The sequence below is a fragment of the Xenopus tropicalis genome, chromosome 9 (genome assembly GCF_000004195.4).
Source record: "Xenopus tropicalis strain Nigerian chromosome 9, UCB_Xtro_10.0, whole genome shotgun sequence".
NCBI classification, from domain to species: Eukaryota; Metazoa; Chordata; class Amphibia; order Anura; family Pipidae; genus Xenopus; species Xenopus tropicalis.
Window position 1 is genome coordinate 5,442,390 of NC_030685.2, and position 20,002 is coordinate 5,462,391.

Consider the following 20,002-nt stretch of genomic DNA (forward strand, 5'->3'; position numbering starts at 1 on the left):
TATACGGCAGCAGCACCACCTGCCCCTGTTCCTCTCTCCTGTGCAGCTCCTATTGGGTCCCCCCTTCCCTCTCCCCCTCACTTTTGTATCTATTTACCCGCACACCAGGAAGTGTCCCCATTAACCCCCCCCCCCTCGCTTGTGTCGCATTCCCCGGCTCCTTACAGTGAGCGACGTCACAGGACTTTCCCAGCGCCGTCAGGAGTGTCACTGCCCAGTATTGTCCCCTCAGCCTCAGGCAACCCCCCTGCCAGGGCCCCTAACTCATATACAGGGGCCACTTACTCATATACAGGGGCCCCAACTCATATACAGGGGCCCAACTCATATACAGGGGCCCAACTCATATACAGGGGCCACTTACTCATATACAGGGGCCCAACTCATATACAGGGGCCCAACTCATATACAGGGGCCCAACTCATATACAGGGGCCACTTACTCATATACAGGGGCCCCAACTCATATACAGGGGCCCCAACTCATATACAGGGGCCCCAACTCATATACAGGGGCCACTTACTCATATACAGGGGCCCCAACTCATATACAGGGGCCACTTACTCATATACAGGGGCCCCAACTCATATACAGGGGCCCCAACTCATATACAGGGGCCCAACTCATATACAGGGGCCACTTACTCATATACAGGGGCCCCAACTCATATACAGGGGCCACTTACTCATATACAGGGGCCCCAACTCATATACAGGGGCCCCAACTCATATACAGGGGCCCAACTCATATACAGGGGCCCCAACTCATATACAGGGGCCCAACTCATATACAGGGGCCACTTACTCATATACAGGGGCCCCAACTCATATACAGGGGCCCCAACTCATATACAGGGGCCCAACTCATATACAGGGGCCACTTACTCATATACAGGGGCCCCAACTCATATACAGGGGCCCAACTCATATACAGGGGCCACTTACTCATATACAGGGCCCAACTCATATACAGGGGCCCCAACTCATATACAGGGCCCCCAACTCATATACAGGGGCCCCAACTCATATACAGGGGCCACTAACTCATATACAGGGGCCACTAACTCATATACAGGGGCCACTTACTCATATACAGGGGCCCCAACTCATATACAGGGGCCCAACTCATATACAGGGGCCCAACTCATATACAGGGGCCACTTACTCATATACAGGGGCCCAACTCATATACAGGGGCCCAACTCATATACAGGGGCCCAACTCATATACAGGGGCCACTTACTCATATACAGGGGCCCCAACTCATATACAGGGGCCCCAACTCATATACAGGGGCCCCAACTCATATACAGGGGCCACTTACTCATATACAGGGGCCCCAACTCATATACAGGGGCCACTTACTCATATACAGGGGCCCCAACTCATATACAGGGGCCCCAACTCATATACAGGGGCCCAACTCATATACAGGGGCCACTTACTCATATACAGGGGCCCCAACTCATATACAGGGGCCCCAACTCATATACAGGGGCCACTTACTCATATACAGGGGCCCCAACTCATATACAGGGGCCCCAACTCATATACAGGGGCCCAACTCATATACAGGGGCCCCAACTCATATACAGGGGCCCAACTCATATACAGGGGCCACTTACTCATATACAGGGGCCCCAACTCATATACAGGGGCCCCAACTCATATACAGGGGCCCAACTCATATACAGGGGCCACTTACTCATATACAGGGGCCCCAACTCATATACAGGGGCCCAACTCATATACAGGGGCCACTTACTCATATACAGGGCCCAACTCATATACAGGGGCCCCAACTCATATACAGGGCCCCCAACTCATATACAGGGGCCCCAACTCATATACAGGGGCCACTACTCATATACAGGGGCCACTAACTCAATATACAGGGGCCACTTACTCATATACAGGGGCCCCAACTCATATACAGGGGCCACTAACTCATATACAGGGGCCCCAACTCATATACAGGGGCCCCAACTCATATACAGGGCCCCCAACTCATATACAGGGGCCACTTACTCATATACAGGGCCCCCAACTCATATACAGGGGCCACTAACTCATATACAGGGGCCCCAACTCATATACAGGGCCCCCAACTCATATACAGGGGCCACTTACTCATATACAGGGGCCCAACTCATATACAGGGGCCCCAACTCATATACAGGGGCCACTTACTCATATACAGGGGCCCCAACTCATATACAGGGGCCACTTACTCATATACAGGGGCCCCAACTCATATACAGGGGCCACTTACTCATATACAGGGGCCCAACTCATATACAGGGGCCCCAACTCATATACAGGGGCCACTTACTCATATACAGGGGCCCCAACTCATATACAGGGCCCCCAACTCATACACAGGGCCCCCAACTCATATACAGGGGCCCCAACTCATATACAGGGGCCCAACTCATATACAGGGGCCACTTACTCATATACAGGGGCCCCAACTCATATACAGGGGCCCAACTCATATACAGGGGCCACTTACTCATATACAGGGCCCAACTCATATACAGGGGCCCCAACTCATATACAGGGCCCCCAACTCATATACAGGGGCCCCAACTCATATACAGGGGCCACTAACTCATATACAGGGGCCACTAACTCATATACAGGGGCCACTTACTCATATACAGGGGCCCCAACTCATATACAGGGGCCACTAACTCATATACAGGGGCCCCAACTCATATACAGGGGCCCCAACTCATATACAGGGCCCCCAACTCATATACAGGGGCCACTTACTCATATACAGGGCCCCCAACTCATATACAGGGGCCACTAACTCATATACAGGGGCCCCAACTCATATACAGGGCCCCCAACTCATATACAGGGGCCACTTACTCATATACAGGGGCCCAACTCATATACAGGGGCCCCAACTCATATACAGGGGCCACTTACTCATATACAGGGGCCCCAACTCATATACAGGGGCCACTTACTCATATACAGGGGCCCCAACTCATATACAGGGGCCACTTACTCATATACAGGGGCCCAACTCATATACAGGGGCCCCAACTCATATACAGGGGCCACTTACTCATATACAGGGGCCCCAACTCATATACAGGGCCCCCAACTCATACACAGGGCCCCCAACTCATATACAGGGGCCCCAACTCATATACAGGGCCCCCAACTCATATACAGGGCCCCCAACTCATATACAGGGGCCACTTACTCATATACAGGGGCCCAACTCATATACAGGGGCCCCAACTCATATACAGGGGCCCCAACTCATATACAGGGCCCCCAACTCATATACAGGGGCCACTTACTCATATACAGGGGCCCAACTCATATACAGGGCCCCCAACTCATATACAGGGGCCACTAACTCATATACAGGGGCCCAACTCATATACAGGGCCCAACTCATATACAGGGCCCCCAACTCATATACAGGGCCCAACTCATATACAGGGGCCACTAACTCATATACAGGGGCCCAACTCATATACAGGGCCCCCAACTCATATACAGGGGCCCCAACTCATATACAGGGGCCCAACTCATATACAGGGGCCCCAACTCATATACAGGGGCCCAACTCATATACAGGGGCCACTTACTCATATACAGGGGCCCCAACTCATATACAGGGGCCCCAACTCATATACAGGGGCCCAACTCATATACAGGGGCCACTTACTCATATACAGGGGCCCCAACTCATATACAGGGGCCCAACTCATATACAGGGGCCACTTACTCATATACAGGGGCCCCAACTCATATACAGGGGCCACTTACTCATATACAGGGGCCCAACTCATATACAGGGGCCCCAACTCATATACAGGGGCCACTTACTCATATACAGGGGCCCCAACTCATATACAGGGCCCCCAACTCATATACAGGGCCCCCAACTCATATACAGGGGCCCCAACTCATATACAGGGCCCCCAACTCATATACAGGGGCCACTTACTCATATACAGGGGCCCAACTCATATACAGGGGCCCCAACTCATATACAGGGGCCACTTACTCATATACAGGGGCCCAACTGATATACAGGGCCCCCAACTCATATACAGGGGCCACTAACTCATATACAGGGGCCCAACTCATATACAGGGCCCAACTCATATACAGGGCCCCCAACTCATATACAGGGCCCAACTCATATACAGGGGCCACTAACTCATATACAGGGGCCCAACTCATATACAGGGGCCCCAACTCATATACAGGGCCCAACTCATATACAGGGGCCACTAACTCATATACAGGGGCCCAACTCATATACAGGGCCCCCAACTCATATACAGGGGCCCCAACTCATATACAGGGGCCACTTACTCATATACAGGGGCCCAACTCATATACAGGGCCCCCAACTCATATACAGGGCCCAACTCATATACAGGGGCCACTAACTCATATACAGGGGCCCAACTCATATACAGGGCCCCCAACTCATATACAGGGCCCAACTCATATACAGGGGCCACTAACTCATATACAGGGTCCCCAACTCATATACAGGGGCCCCAACTCATATACAGGGTCCCCAACTCATATACAGGGGCCCAACTCATATACAGGGCCCCCAACTCATATACAGGGCCCAACTCATATACAGGGGCCACTAACTCATATACAGGGCCCCCAACTCATATACAGGGGCCCCAACTCATATACAGGGCCCCCAACTCATATACAGGGCCCAACTCATATACAGGGGCCACTAACTCATATACAGGGCCCCCAACTCATATACAGGGGCCCCAACTCATATACAGGGGCCCCAACTCATATACAGGGGCCACTAACTCATATACAGGGCCCCCAACTCATATACAGGGGCCCCAACTCATATACAGGGCCCCCAACTCATATACAGGGGCCCAACTCATATACAGGGGCCCCAACTCATATACAGGGGCCACTAACTCATATACAGGGCCCCCAACTCATATACAGGGGCCACTTACTCATATACAGGGTCCCCAACTCATATACAGGGGCCCCAACTCATATACAGGGCCCCCAACTCATATACAGGGCCCCCAACTCATATACAGGGGCCCCAACTCATATACAGGGGCCCCAACTCATATACTGGGCCCCCAACTCATATACAGGGGCCCCAACTCATATAATGGGCCCCCAACTCATATACTGGGGCCCTAACTCAAACAGGGGCCCCAACTCATATACAGGGGCCCCAACTCATATACTGGGCCCCCAACTCATATACAGGGGCCCCAACTCATATACAGGGGCCCCAACTCATATACTGGGCCCCCAACTCATATACAGGGGCCCAACTCATATATAGGGGCCACTAACTCATATACAGGGGCCACTAACTCATATACAGGGGCCCAACTCATATACAGGGGCCCCAACTCATATACAGGGCCCCCAACTCATATACAGGGCCCAACTCATATACAGGGGCCACTAACTCATATACAGGGCCCCCAACTCATATACAGGGGCCCCAACTCATATACAGGGCCCCCAACTCATATACAGGGCCCAACTCATATACAGGGGCCACTAACTCATATACAGGGGCCACTAACTCATATACAGGGCCCCCAACTCATATACAGGGGCCACTTACTCATATACAGGGTCCCCAACTCATATACAGGGGCCCCAACTCATATACAGGGCCCCCAACTCATATACAGGGGCCCCAACTCATATACAGGGGCCCCAACTCATATACTGGGCCCCCAACTCATATACTGGGCCCCCAACTCATATACAGGGCCCCCAACTCATATACTGGGGCCCTAACTCAAACAGGGGCCCCAACTCATATACAGAGGCCCCAACTCATATACAGGGGCCCAACTCATATACAGGGGCCACTAACTCATATACAGGGCCCCCAACTCATATACAGGGGCTGCAGGCTGAGTTATACAGGGAACTCTGAGTATCACTCATGTATTATAAGGGATAATGTACCCCCTACTGTAAATGATAAGGATATTAGCAGTCACTGAGGGGTTCTGTGCCCATATAAAGGCACAAGGCTGCAGGCTGAGTTATACAGGGAACTCTGAGTATCACTCATGTATTATAAGGGATAATGTACCCCCTACTGTAAATGATAAGGATATTAGCAGTCACTGAGGGGTTCTGTGCCCATATAAAGGTACAAGGCTGCAGGCTGAGTTATACAGGGAACTCTGAGTATCACTCATGTATTATAAGGGATAATGTACCCCCTACTGTAAATGATAAGGATATTAGCAGTCACTGAGGGGTTCTGTGCCCCCCATATAAAGGCACAAGGCTGCAGGCTGAGTTATACAGGGAACTCTGAGTATCACTCATGTATTATAAGGGATAATGTACCCCCTACTGTAAATGATAAGGATATTAGCAGTCACTGAGGGGTTCTGTGCCCCCCATATAAAGGCACAAGGCTGCAGGCTGAGTTATACAGGGAACTCTGAGTATCACTCATGTATTATAAGGGATAATGTACCCCCTACTGTAAATGATAAGGATATTAGCAGTCACTGAGGGGTTCTGTGCCCCCCATATAAAGGCACAAGGCTGCAGGCTGAGTTATACAGGGAACTCTGAGTATCACTCATGTATTATAAGGGATAATGTACCCCCTACTGTAAATGATAAGGATATTAGCAGTCACTGAGGGGTTCTGTGCCCATATAAAGGCACAAGGCTGCAGGCTGAGTTATACAGGGAACTCTGAGTATCACTCATGTATTATAAGGGATAATGTACCCCCTACTGTAAATGATAAGGATATTAGCAGTCACTGAGGGGTTCTGTGCCCCCCATATAAAGGCACAAGGCTGCAGGCTGAGTTATACAGGGAACTCTGAGTATCACTCATGTATTATAAGGGATAATGTACCCCCTACTGTAACTGATAAGGATATTAGCAGTCACTGAGGGGTTCTGTGCCCCCCATATAAAGGCACAAGGCTGCAGGCTGAGTTATACAGGGAACTCTGAGTATCACTCATGTATTATAAGGGATAATGTACCCCCTACTGTAAATGATAAGGATATTAGCAGTCACTGAGGGGTTCTGTGACAAGGCAAACCTGCTCCTAAAGGATTCTGGTTGGTATTTGTAGTTCAGCAGCACCTGGAAGCCACAGATTGTACAAACAGAACCAAACTCCCTACATTACACTCTGTGAGGGAGCAGCGCTGCGGTTCTTCTCTTTCCCACAAACCTCCCTCTGTGGCCACATCGCCCTCCAAACAACCTGCAGTTCATGGAAGTTTAGTGTAAAGCCGCCCAGAAACCCACATCCAGCTGAAACTCACTCTATAGATTTCTGGTATTATGGCGCCACCTGCTGGCAGAATATAACAATGACACAAAGGAACTTCTCTTCCAATCCCAGGAAATGATCAGGCCGCCATCAGGATTCTTGTCTGTGACTCCCAAACATAAGCGCACACTACTGGAAGCTTCTGGGCACATCCTGTATGTGTTCTACACAACAGGGCAACAAGCAGTTAAGGCAGGTACTACTTGGACCAAAGATTAAAGGTCAAGTCAACCCATTTTCGCTTAATAAAATCCAACAAAATTCTAAGCAACTTTGCAATATACACTCATTATTCATTTATAATGGTTTTTACATCATTTGTATATATAACTGCTATAGAAGCAGCGTTTGCCTGTCCCTTTCTATTCCCTGCCCCAGGGGCTCCGGAATATGAAACAATATAACACAAGGCAGCACTTGTAGTAACTTCTTCTTCCCAGCAGAGGGTGCACCTTTCCTCTCCCCCAGGTCAAATATGGACACACTATTGCACTGACTGCCTCTGGCCAGCAGATGGCGTTTCCCAAGGCTCCCTCATGTCAGTGTGACTTCTGCTTCTAGTGACATCCTCCATCCAGCAGACGGGGATCTTTGTTTTATACAATGCTCTCCCTGATATCAGTAAGAGAAGCAACTGCAGTGACAGTCTCTGACCACTAGATGGAATACGTTGCCCTATCACTGCACTGAAACCTGAAACACCTTGTCAGATGCAATGCCTTTCTGTGCCCAGCAGAGGGAGCACCACACACCATGTTACTAGGCAGGATAGCATGCAATGGCACCAGATAAAAATTGGAAAACCAACAGGATGAACTTGCCCTTTAATGTGTGCAGCAGAGACTGATAGACAGAATGAGGGGCGAGGCTAGCAGACAATAGATTAAAATTTAATTTATTTAAAATTGTAAATAAACACCCAGTTAGAGCACAAACCAATCAGAAACAAAAATCTCAGTTTTATTATAAAGAGCCATGGTTATAACACAGGGATGAACTTGACGCTGCTACTGCCGATACGTGGATGTTGTTGAACTACAACCCTCAAATCTTTGGCTGTTGGTAAACACTGAAGAAAGCGATGCATGCTGGGACATCCCTGCTCTAATGGCCTGTGAGCTGTGAAACATAAAACCTTACTGTATGTATAGAGATCAGTGATTGGATGAATACCAGCTAAAGTAGCGCTAGATCATTGCTGTAGCACAGGCTCGCCACAAGGGGGCAGACATGTGCACTCACTCCAATCAATAAGCAGTAATTACAGCACAATTATCTGTATATAAAAAGAACCCTAGGTGGCGCTATAGGAAGCAAATGTATAGATTGTAATGTATAAGGGGGAGGGTGGGAATCAATACTGCCCTAAGGGGGTAACACAGAAGAGACCTATGTGTATAGAGTCTGTGTAATGTGTATAGGGGAGCATGGAGCGGGGCAATCTCTAGACTGAATCAAAGAGCCTTCTCTAGGGGGCGGCAGAGGGGAAAGTGAGGGGACATTCACTTCACACTCCGCCCTGATCCTGTAAGGGTTACACCCCCGGAAGCTATGTAGCTATATAGCATTATGGGAGGGAAAGGAAGTGGGAGGGACAGGAAGTGGGAGGGAAAGGGAAGTGAGAGGAAAAGGGAAAGGAAGTGGGAGGGAAAGGGAAGGGAAGTGGGAGGGAAAGGGAAAGGAAGTGGGAGGGACAGGGAAGGGAAGTGGGAGGGAAAGGGAAGGGAAGTGGGAGGGACAGGGAAGGGAAGTGGGAGGGAAAGGGAAGGGAAGTGGGAGGGACAGGGAAGGGAAGTGGGAGGGACAGGGAAGGGAAGTGGGAGGGAAAGGGAAGGGAAGTGGGAGGGACAGGGAAGGGAAGAGGGCAGGGTGTTGGAATCTGCTTTCCTCAATCTTCAGCTGCAGTCTGAAAAAAAAAAGAGAAAGGGTTAAATGCACTGCTGGGTAAAGCCCCATGCCCACCCCTCTGGCAGGAAAGTTACCCCTAAGCACTATATTCCATTACCCCCTGTCTCTGTGCCCCTATGGGCGTGGCCTGGCAGCAACTGTCATTTTAATATTATCTGCCCTGCGTGTATATATCTGCCCCAATAATATTATCTGCCCTGCGTGTATATATCTGCCCCAATAATATTATCTGCCCTGTGTGTATATATCTGCCCCAATAATATTATCTGCCCTGCGTGTATGTATCTGCCCCCAATAATATTATCTGCCCTGCGTGTATATATCTGCCCCCAATAATATTATCTGCCCTGCGTGTATATATCTGCCCCAATAATATTCTCTGCCCTGCGTGTATATATCTGCCCCCAATAATATTATCTGCCCTGCGTGTATATATCTGCCCCAATAATATTATCTGCCCTGTGTGTATATATCTGCCCCAATAATATTATCTGCCCTGCGTGTATATATCTGCCCCAATAATATTATCTGCCCTGCGTGTATATATCTGCCCCCAATAATATTATCTGCCCCAATAATATTATCTGCCCTGTGTGTATATATCTGCCCCCTAGGGATAATGAGGGACATTGCACTCACCAGTCTGCGGCTCAGAACATGTCTGTGGGAGAGAAGGATAAAGGGTCAGTGACAGACTGTGCTCCTGCCTGATCCCTCCCCCAACTCCAATAGCCCCTCCCCCTGCTATTCCTCCACTTCATATACTCAATCAACATGTGCCCCTGCCCCTGCTCTGCTCCCCTTACCCAGATACCCCGTGCCCCTGCTATTGCTCTGCTCCCCTTACCCAGATACCCCGTGCCCCTGCTATTGCTCTGCTCCCCTTACCCAGATACCCCATGCCCCTGCAACTGCTCTGCTCCCCTTACCCAGATACCCCATGCCCCTGCTATTGCTCTGCTCCCCTTACCCAGATACCCCGTGCCCCTGCTATTGCTCTGCTCCCCTTACCCAGATACCCTGTGCCCCTGCTATTGCTCTGCTCCCCTTACCCAGATACCCCGTGCCCCTGCTATTGCTCTGCTCCCCTTACTCATGTTCCCACATTACTCTGTATTGTTGCTGAGTGGGGACCCCCCTTACCCAATTTGTGCCTCTTGGGGGGGCTCCCATTGTGGGCGACCAGACATTCCACTTTATCATCGCTGTCGATGTGCACGTGGGCACTCATCATGGTGTAATACTTCCAGTTGTGGTGGAACGAGGGATCCTTCTGCTTGGTGTCTGGGATCTCCACTCCGTTCTTGAGCAGAGAGATCTCCATGCGGGGAGGGTGGTAGTCGTACGCATAGCAGATCAGCTCGTTCTTTTTGCCAAACTCCACCGGCTCCGCAGTGTAAACTTTAACCACCGGGGGACCTGACGGGGGGGCAGAGAAGGGCAACTTACACAACTGGGATGGGGGGGTGCAGGCATAAGGAGTGGGGTTCAAGGGCAACTTACACAACTGGGATGGGGGGGTGCAGGCATAAGGAGTGGGGTTCAAGGGCAACTACACAACTGGGATGGGGGGCGCAGGCATAAGAAGGAGTGGGGTTCCCCCCCCCCCCCCTCTCTAAAGTGAGACCTAGGCCTCAATTAGATCTTCCAATGAGCAGAGCTGACTTAAGTGGCTGGGGGCTCAGGGGCCAAATAGTCTGCTGCCTGATATTAACTGAAACTACAACTCTCTGCACCCCCTGGGAGTCATAGGAAGCTGTGACTGATAGAATAACACTGAGACAAATCCCCCCTCCCCCAAAGGAAATGAAGGGAAGGCAGTTAGAAGAGACAGTTGGCGCGCTGGAGAGAGTGCAGCAGAGGGCACAGTTACACATTGGAGCATCTCTTCCCCTTGTGGGATATAAAGCAATTGCTTTTCCCGCTTCTCCTGGATTATACATTATGGGGGGCTCATTCCCCATTCATTTCCCCACTTTATGTGCTCAAAGAAGTTACACTTCACTGTGTGCCTGCCAATGGGACTGCCTATGGGGGGGGGGGGGCTTATGGCAATTAGTGCTGTCTGTGGCAACTTTGCCCTATATTGTCTGTGCCAGGGAAGATCTACCTGTCTATGGCAACTGTGCCCCATACCGTTAGGACACGCCCACCCCTCATGTGAAACCCAGACAGGGACCTGAGAGGATCTATAGGGAGCTCCAATAAAGGGGCCATTGTTACAGATAGGGTTAATGTTTAGCCCAAGTACAGGTACTGTTTTATTATTACAGAGAAAAGGGAATCCTTTAACCATGAAATAAACCCAATAGGGCTGTTCTGCCCCCAATAAGGGGTAATTATATCTTAGTTGGGATCAAGTACAGGTTCTGTTTTATTATTACAGAGAAAAGGGAATCATTTAACCATGAAATAAACCCAATAGGGCTGTTCTGCCCCAATAAGGGGTAATTATATCTTAGTTGGGATCAAGTACAGGTTCTGTTTTATTATTACAGAGAAAAGGGAATCATTTAACCATGAAATAAACCCAATAGGGCTGTTCTGCCCCCAATAAGGGGTAATTATATCTTAGTTGGGATCAAGTACAGGTACTGTTTTATTATTACAGAGAAAAGGGAATCATTTAACCATGAAATAAACCCAATAGGGCTGTTCTGCCCCCAATAAGGGGTAATTATATCTTAGTTGGGATCAAGTACAGGTACTGTTTTATTATTACAGAGAAAAGGGAATCATTTAACCATGAAATAAACCCAATAGGGCTGTTCTGCCCCCAATAAGGGGTAATTATATCTTAGTTGGGATCAAGTACAGGTACTGTTTTATTATTACAGAGAAAAGGGAATCATTTAACCATTAAATAAACCCAATAGGGCTGTTCTGCCCCAATAAGGGGTAATTATATCTTAGTTGGGATCAAGTACAGGTACTGTTTTATTATTACAGAGAAAAGGGAATCATTTAACCATGAAATAAACCCAATAGGGTTGTTCTGCCCCAATAAGGGGTAATTATATCTTAGTTGGGATCAAGTTCAGGTACTGTTTTATTATTACAGAGAAAAAGGAAATCAGTTTTAAAATTCTGAATTATTTTATTAAAATGGAGTCTATGGGAGACAGGCATTCCGTAATTCGGAGCTTTCTGAATAACGGGTTTCCGGATAAGGGATCCCATACCTGTACAACACTATCCTATGAGCAAAGGCTACGGGACCCAAATCCCAAAAAGCTGGTGTCCGACCTGTGCGAGGTACTTATACAGGCCCTTAGGGCTCCATTTGAATCAGCAAAACACAAATGGGTGGGTGATATCCCGCAGCCGGACAGTGATTAATGGGAGACATTATACAGCTCCCCCATCTCTACCAAAGATAGAATGATTCAGTTAAAGGTAATACATAGGATCTACATTAGATTGTAAGCTCTTCTGGGAAGGCTCTCTTCACCTCCTGTATCGGTTACTGATTGCTTTATATGTTACTCCTTGTAGAGTGTAAGCTCTTTTGGGACAGGGCTCCCTTCCCCTCCTGTATCGGTTACTGATTGCTTTATATGTTACTCCTTGTAGAGTGTAAGCTCTTTTGGGCAGGGCTCTCTTCACCTCCTGTATCGGTTACTGATTGCTTTATATGTTACTCCTTGTAGAGTGTAAGCTCTTTTGGGACAGGGCTCCCTTCCCCTCCTGTATCGGTTACTGATTGCTTTATATGTTACTCCTTGTAGAGTGTAAGCTCTTTTGGGCAGGGCTCTCTTCCCCTCCTGTATCGGTTACTGATTGCTTTATATGTTACTCCTTGTAGATTGTAAGCTCTTTTGGGCAGGGCTCTCTTCACCTCCTGTATCGGTTATTGATTGCTTTATATGTTACTCTGTATGCCCAATGTATGTAACCCACTTATTGTACAGCGCTGCGGGGTATGTTGGCACTTTATACATAAATGTTATTAATAATAATAATAATAGGGATGCACCGAACCCACTTTTTTGGGTTCTGCCGAACCCCCGAACTCATTAGTTCTAATTAGGATTGTGAAAGGTTTAAATTTCCCCCCTAAATTTTTACTAATTTTGCTAATTAGAACTCAGATTCGGTTCGGCCAGGGCCGTGGATTCGGACGAAACCGAATCCATAAAAAAAAAAGGCTGGATTCGGCCCGAATCCCGAACCGATTCCGGGATTGGGTGCATCCCTAAATAATAATAATAATACATTATTCCACTACGACTAAAGGCCATGGGGAAAAATCCAAATGCTCCTTGCCCCAAATCCCAAATGCTGGGTTTTTCCACCTAAGACGGGCCTGTCCCATAATTCTTGAGTACTGGACAAAGGTAACTAAATACTTAAACGAACAAATTCCCCTACTGGGAATTGTATCCCCAGAAGTGTGTTTACTGGTCTTAATTGACGACCTAGTGCCTTTGGATAAATCTAGAACGCTACTTAGATCTGTATATTTACGCAATAAAATGGTCCTGACCCACCCGATATCCAACAATGGGTACAACTAGTCAATACCAGACTCCCACTAATTAACTAATGTACCTGCCCCAATTAATTGGATAATGTATTGGAACCCAGGATAGAGGCTCAGCCTGAGGCAAACCCCACTGTATAATCCCGACACCCAGGAGCCAATAGACTCTCTAACAACCGCAATGCCTTGTTCAGAGCTGACAATTAGTCCACAAAATAAATATAGATCTAAGCAGTGATGGTTAGAGCTTACCCGTTGTTCAGGCGCTCAGGCCCCAGCCCCTCAGCATTGGGGAACCATATAGGAAGCAAGTTAGTGAAAAAGGCAGGCACTCCGGAAGTCCATATAAGTAGAATTGGAGCTCAAATTTTAAAGTAAAATCAAAGTTACTTTATTGAATAATACACATAAGTGATATGAAGCCTTACGCGTTTCGTACCATTCTGGGTACTTAATCATAGGCTGGATGACATCCTGTAAGCACTGAGTATTTAAAGTCAAGCTGACCAATCATATGGTGACAGTACTGACCAATAATTATAGAACATACAATTAGAATCAACAGTTCAAATCAATCGTAAAAGCTTTGTAATTAATAAAAGTAAAATCTAGATCTAAATCTATACATCTATATATATATATATATATCCACATCCATTCATATCTAAGTTTATCCGTAAGACTAAACCCATTAGTAGACAGATTGTATCAGTTTACAAATTGATATAAACTGTGTTCTATTTGTATAGGTATACACCTCCTTTATATATGTGGATATATATCTATATTATATATATAGATGTATAGATTTAGATCTAGATTTTACTTTAGACTCCGGAGTGCCTGCCTTTTTCACTAACTTGCTTCCTAGTTCAGGGCTGCCCGGGTTACACGGATTTGAAATTTACTTTTGGTTTTGTGGCCATAGCACTGTACATCTCAATGTATTGTTAATAAAATAAAATAAAAACCTCCAAAAAAAAAAAAATATGTTGCTGCCAAACGTACCCGCCTCTGACTACATCCTGACTGGCAGAGACAATGCCAATCCTGCCCAGTCCCACCGTGCCACTGGGGATATGGGTCGGGCTGTGCCCGTACAGTACATCTCACATTGGTGGCACCAGTGCAGCCTTCAGCAAGTCTGGGGGGCACAGAATACTATTGTACCCCAAGGCAGGCAGGGTACGGCTGAAACTGTGGGCAGGCAGCAGGCCTCCGGGGCAATGGCAAGCAGGGCAATTCCAATAGGCAATTACCAACCTCACTGCCCTCACTGTGAGGAACCCCCGACGCTGCTTCAAATGGAAGCTCCGTTCCTCTAATCTAAAGGGGGGGCCTCTGGTGCGCTGATTGTTTTTATGGGAAAAAAGAACATCCCCCATCTGCCTATAATCCCCTCTAATGTACTTGTACAGAGTAATCATGTCCCCTCGCAAGCGCCTCTTTTCCAGAGAAAACAACCCCAACCCTGACAGTCTAACCTCATAGTTTAACCCTTCCATCCCCTTAACCAGTTTAGTTGCAGTCTCTGCACTCTCTCCAGCTCATTAATATCCTTCTTAAGGACTGGAGCCCAAAACTGCCCCCCATACTCAAGGTGAGGCCTTACCAGGGACCTATAAAGGGGCAAAATTATGTTCTCATCCCTTGAGTCAATGCCCTTTTTATACAAGACAGCACTTTATTTGCTTTAGTAGCCACAGAATGACACTGCCTGGAATTAGACAACTTGTTATCAACAAAAACCCCTAGATCCTTCTCCATTAAGGAAACCCCCAACACACTACCATTCAGTAGATAGTTTGCGTTTATATTATTTCTACCAAAGTGCATAACTTTGCACTTATCAACATTGAACCTCATTTCCCAGTTTGCTGCCCAGTTTTCCAATTCTCTATCCAATTACAAATATTATGTTCTAGGCCAATATTCCTTAATTTGATCATTAACCTTCTGTGAGGTACTGTATCAAACGCTTTAGCAAAGTCCAAGTAGATCCCATCCACTGCCATTCCAGCATCAAGGTTCCTGCTCACCTCCTCATAAAAGGTGACTAAATTAGTCTGGCAAGATCTGTTACCCATAAAACCATGCTGGCACAAACTAATAGTATTGTGAACTGCAATGTATTCAAGTACCCTATCCCTTATTACCCCTTCCAGAAGCTTTCCTGCTACTGATGTCAGACTAACAGGCCTATAGTTTTCAGGCTGTGAACGGGATCCCTTTTTAAATAACGGCACCACATTAGCAATCCGCCAGTCTCTCGGCACCATGCCAAACCTCAACGAATCCTGAAAAATTAAGTGAAGAGGTTTGGCAATCACAGCGCTCAGCTCATTTAATACCCTGGGATGAATCCCATCCGGCCCTGGACCTTTGTTTACCTTTACATGTTCAAGTCTCTTTTGAATTCCCTCCCGAGTGACCCACGCGTCAGTAGCTAAATTACTAGAACTGGGCATATTACAAGGGAAGCCTTCATTATCTGGCTCCTCAGATGTATAGACAGATGAAAAATAAGAGTTCAAAATTTCTGCTTTTTCCCCGTTCTCATCAACCAACGTACCCCCCCCCGTGATAATAAGGTTCCCACCCCTTCTTGCTTCATTTTTTTACTATTCACATAATTAATAAATAATTTTGGATTCTTTTTACTCCTAGCTGCAATATCCCTTCCCATCTCTATTTTAGCTTGCCTGATAGCTTTTTTGCTGCTTTATTTGCCCCCCTGTACCTGATGAAAGCCCCAGCTGCCCCAGCTAACTTGAATGCCCTAAAAGCACGTTTTTTTCTTCCCAACCCCGACACTAACTTTTATTCAGCCATGTTATGATCACTGTTCCCCACACACACGTCAGAGATGAGTTCAGTGTTATTAGATATTATTAGAGTCATTCCCAGTAAGTTCTGGAACTGCCCGAATGTGCCCGAGTTACTGTACAAAAGTGAAACTAATGGTGCCCAGACCCATGTGATTTCTGGGAATCTCCCTGCGCCAGAGACTCCCAAACATCCCCGCACTTATCTCTAGGGATCCGGGCACCTGTATTACCAGGCCAAGGGAATACACATGCCTTGTCTATAGAGCTTACACTCACCCCCCCAACAAGTGAGCTTGCACAATTGTGTAACTAGAAGGCACTGGGCCCCACAGCAACATCAGTTTAGGGCCCTCAGAATATAGCTTTTTCCATTAATATAAAGTGAAAGTGATCCCAAGCAGCCCCATGGTGTACCCAAGAGCTAGCACTCTAACACACACACACAGGCAGGGCAGATGAGACAAGGGGCAGGGGGCAGGTAGGGGAGAGCTAAGGGGCCATACTTACTGATGTTACTCTCTGCCAGCCCCATGGCCTACCCAAGAGCTAGCACTCACACACACACACACAGAGGCAGATGAGACAAGGGGCAGGTAGGGGGGAGCTAAGGGGCCATACTCACTGATGTTACTCTCTGCCAGTGTCAGTGCCAGGACCAGCCCCAGGCTCAGCAAACTCAGTGCGATCTTCATGGTGTCGCTCTCAGACTCAATATCGCTCCGCTCCTTTCAGCAACTGAACTGTGTCTGCCTTGTGTCACCCAGCGCCGGAGCCTACAAACAGATTGCAGCCAACCAAAAATTAGAGTGGTGCAAACGTCACTGTCACTAGGCAGATACTGGCACGGAAGGTTGTGCGGCAGCGAAAGTGAAAGCAACTCGGAGGGGATGAGCGAACCCGCCTGTGTATGGGCCGGGAGGGGCCGTCAGTTTCGCAGCTGCTTGTGTGTGGGGCACCGGGGAGCGGCCCGTGTAACGTGTGGGGAACCGGGAGAGGCCCGTGTAACGTGTGGGGAACCGGGGAGCGGCCCGTGTAACGTGTGGGGAACCGGGAGAGGCCCGTGTAACGTGTGGGGAACCGGGAGAGGCCCGTGTAACGTGTGGGGAACCGGGGAGAGGCCCGTGTAACGTGTGGGGAACCGGGGAGAGGCCCGTGTAACGTGTGGGGAACCGGGAGAGGCCCGTGTAACGTGTGGGCACCGCAATACAAATATGCTTATCATTGAGTCAGCTGTATTAGCGCTGGGGCACCTATAGGTGTCAGTGGGGAGTAGTACAGGGGTAATGGCCCAGCAGAGCCTATAGTATAGTCTATTCATGGATATTTGTGCAACAGAAGTCTAATGTGTTCGGCATTTGTTTAAAGGAGACATATCCTATAAAAATGATGAATGTACCAGGGAATTATACTCCTCTAGATATAGAAGGATTGTGCTTAAAGTTGTGTTTCTGACTGATTTATTGAGAAATTCCCCCCAAACCCCACTAGCCCCGCCCATCTGTGCCACTTCCTGCTGGCTGAATTCTCTGGATGAGCTGGGGAGCCGGCGGCCCTCCGTACCCTGCACTGTAGGATAGGAACCAATCAGCAGCTAGGCTGACCTGATAGGGAACTGAAGCCTGTCTGTGCTTTTGTGACTGCAGGGCTGTGATTGGCTCTCCCCCTCCTACTGTGCTTCTGGCAGGGACCGTTAGGACACGCCCACTCTCCATTTCACACTGGACAGAGAAGTGAGAGGATCTATAGGGAGCTCCAATAAAGGGGCCATTTTTACAGATAGGGTTAATGTTTAGCCCAAAGGGAAACCAGCACCGGATATTATTCATAATTGCCTACAAAATTAGCCATTTTTCCCATTTATCCAATATGTCTCCTTTAAAATGCATTATGCCTGTAGGTTTAATTGGAAATGTGTGTAGCGCTGGCTCCTTCTGAAAGCGCAGACTCAGGCACACTTTACTGCTGCGCTGCAAGTTGGAGTGATATCCCCCCCCCCCCCTCACCCCCGCAGCCGATCAGCAGAACAATGGGAAGGGAGCAAGATAGCAGCTCCCAGTAGGTATCAGAATAGCACTCAATAGTAAGAAATCCAAGTCCGGCTTGGGACTCCTCCAGTTACATGGGAGTAGGAGAAACAATAGGTTAGCTGAAAGCAGTTCTAATGTGTAGCGCTGGCTGAAAGCTCAGACTCAGGCACACTTTACTGCTGCGCTGCAAGTTGGAGTGATATCCCCCCCCCTCACCCCCAGCAGCCGATCAGCAGAACAATGGGAAGGGAGCAAGATAGACAGAAAGGGGAGGAAGAAGGGAAAAAAAGACTGAAGTGAGGAGACAAACAGAGTCCCATGGATAAAGGATGGTAGGAGAATGGTGGGTGGGTGAATTATAGGCTAAATATGATTATGGGGGGGTTAATCCCTCCTACCTGATAGATGGCAGTGTGCAGGGTGCCTGTTGGTTAGTGGGACTGGCAGTCAGTTCCAGCCATGACTTTGCATTTCTTTATCTTGGCCGCCGTCATCTGCTCTGGGGAGCTCACGTGACCTGGCCTGGGGCCCGGAACTTCCAACCTGCAGCCCCCGGGCTCTCTGTAGGATAATGGGAGCTGATAATTCGTAGTTAAACAACATATCTGTGACCAGGAGAGAGAGCTGCAAGACCAGCAGGCATGGGGTTCAGTCCACAAGTAGACTGGCAGTTATTGCATATCCATGATGTTTTCTGATTGGACTTCTAGTCCTAGAAAAGTTTTCCCAGGCTTTTAAATGTGTCTCTGCTTGTCTGCGGATCATCCCTTACTACTCCTGGTACAGCAGCTTCCCTGCAGTTTAACTGATAAACACAATTTTACAGAATAAAAAAATATTTTTTTTATTATTGGCTATGTAGTGACACCTTGTGGCTGTTTCTGGCTATGGCAGGTAGCATTTGGTTCCAGTTATATGAAGGCTTAGAACATAATCTACAGTTAGTATTAGTGTTTGTATATATAGTTTATGTATGTGAGTGTATAGATTGGTAGGTGTGGGTTGTGGGTGCTGGGTTTACTTGGAAGGGTTGAACTTGATGGACTCTGGTCTTTTTTCAAACCTATGTAACTATGTATGTAACTATGTGCCCGGTGCCTTCATTTATTCTTTCAGTCATTCTTTCTGTTTGCCTATTCCAAATATTTGTTGGTAAATGCACGCTGCAAAAGATTTTTAACGTACTTTCTACCTACAGATAGACAGCACCTCAATATATAGCCCAGTCATGCCATTGTATGCCAACGCGTTCATTTGCTATTTGGTGGATCAAGCCATCTACAAAAGAAAATCCCATAGGAATGGATAGAAAGTGGGTGAATTTTTCTGTGGTGAGCTTTGATAAATCTGCCCCTAAATGTCCTTATTCATTGTATTATATAGGCAAAACCAGTCGGATGTTTGAAATATGGTTTGGAGAACATCAAGA

At 47.9% G+C, this 20,002-nt stretch overlaps 1 protein-coding gene across 2 annotated transcripts; it reads right to left on the bottom strand.

The window, feature by feature from the left end:
* Positions 1-8,205: 8,205 nt before the first annotated feature.
* On the bottom strand, positions 8,206-19,269 carry b2m (beta-2-microglobulin). 2 transcript variants are annotated; one of them, XM_031893120.1, is made up of 5 exons: positions 18,972-19,269; positions 17,169-17,319; positions 10,379-10,654; positions 9,875-9,896; positions 8,206-9,233 (listed from the first exon to the last, which is right to left on the bottom strand). In XM_031893120.1, the coding sequence occupies exons 2-4, from the start codon at positions 17,236-17,238 to the stop codon at positions 9,886-9,888; spliced, it is 357 nt and encodes a 118-aa protein (XP_031748980.1). In that variant the 5' UTR covers positions 17,239-17,319; positions 18,972-19,269; the 3' UTR covers positions 8,206-9,233; positions 9,875-9,885. The 2 variants fall into 2 exon arrangements, with proteins under 2 accessions (XP_031748980.1, XP_031748981.1); XM_031893121.1 differs by lacking the exons at positions 17,169-17,319; positions 18,972-19,269 and adding an exon at positions 17,054-17,093.
* Between the last annotated feature and the right edge of the window lie 733 nt (positions 19,270-20,002).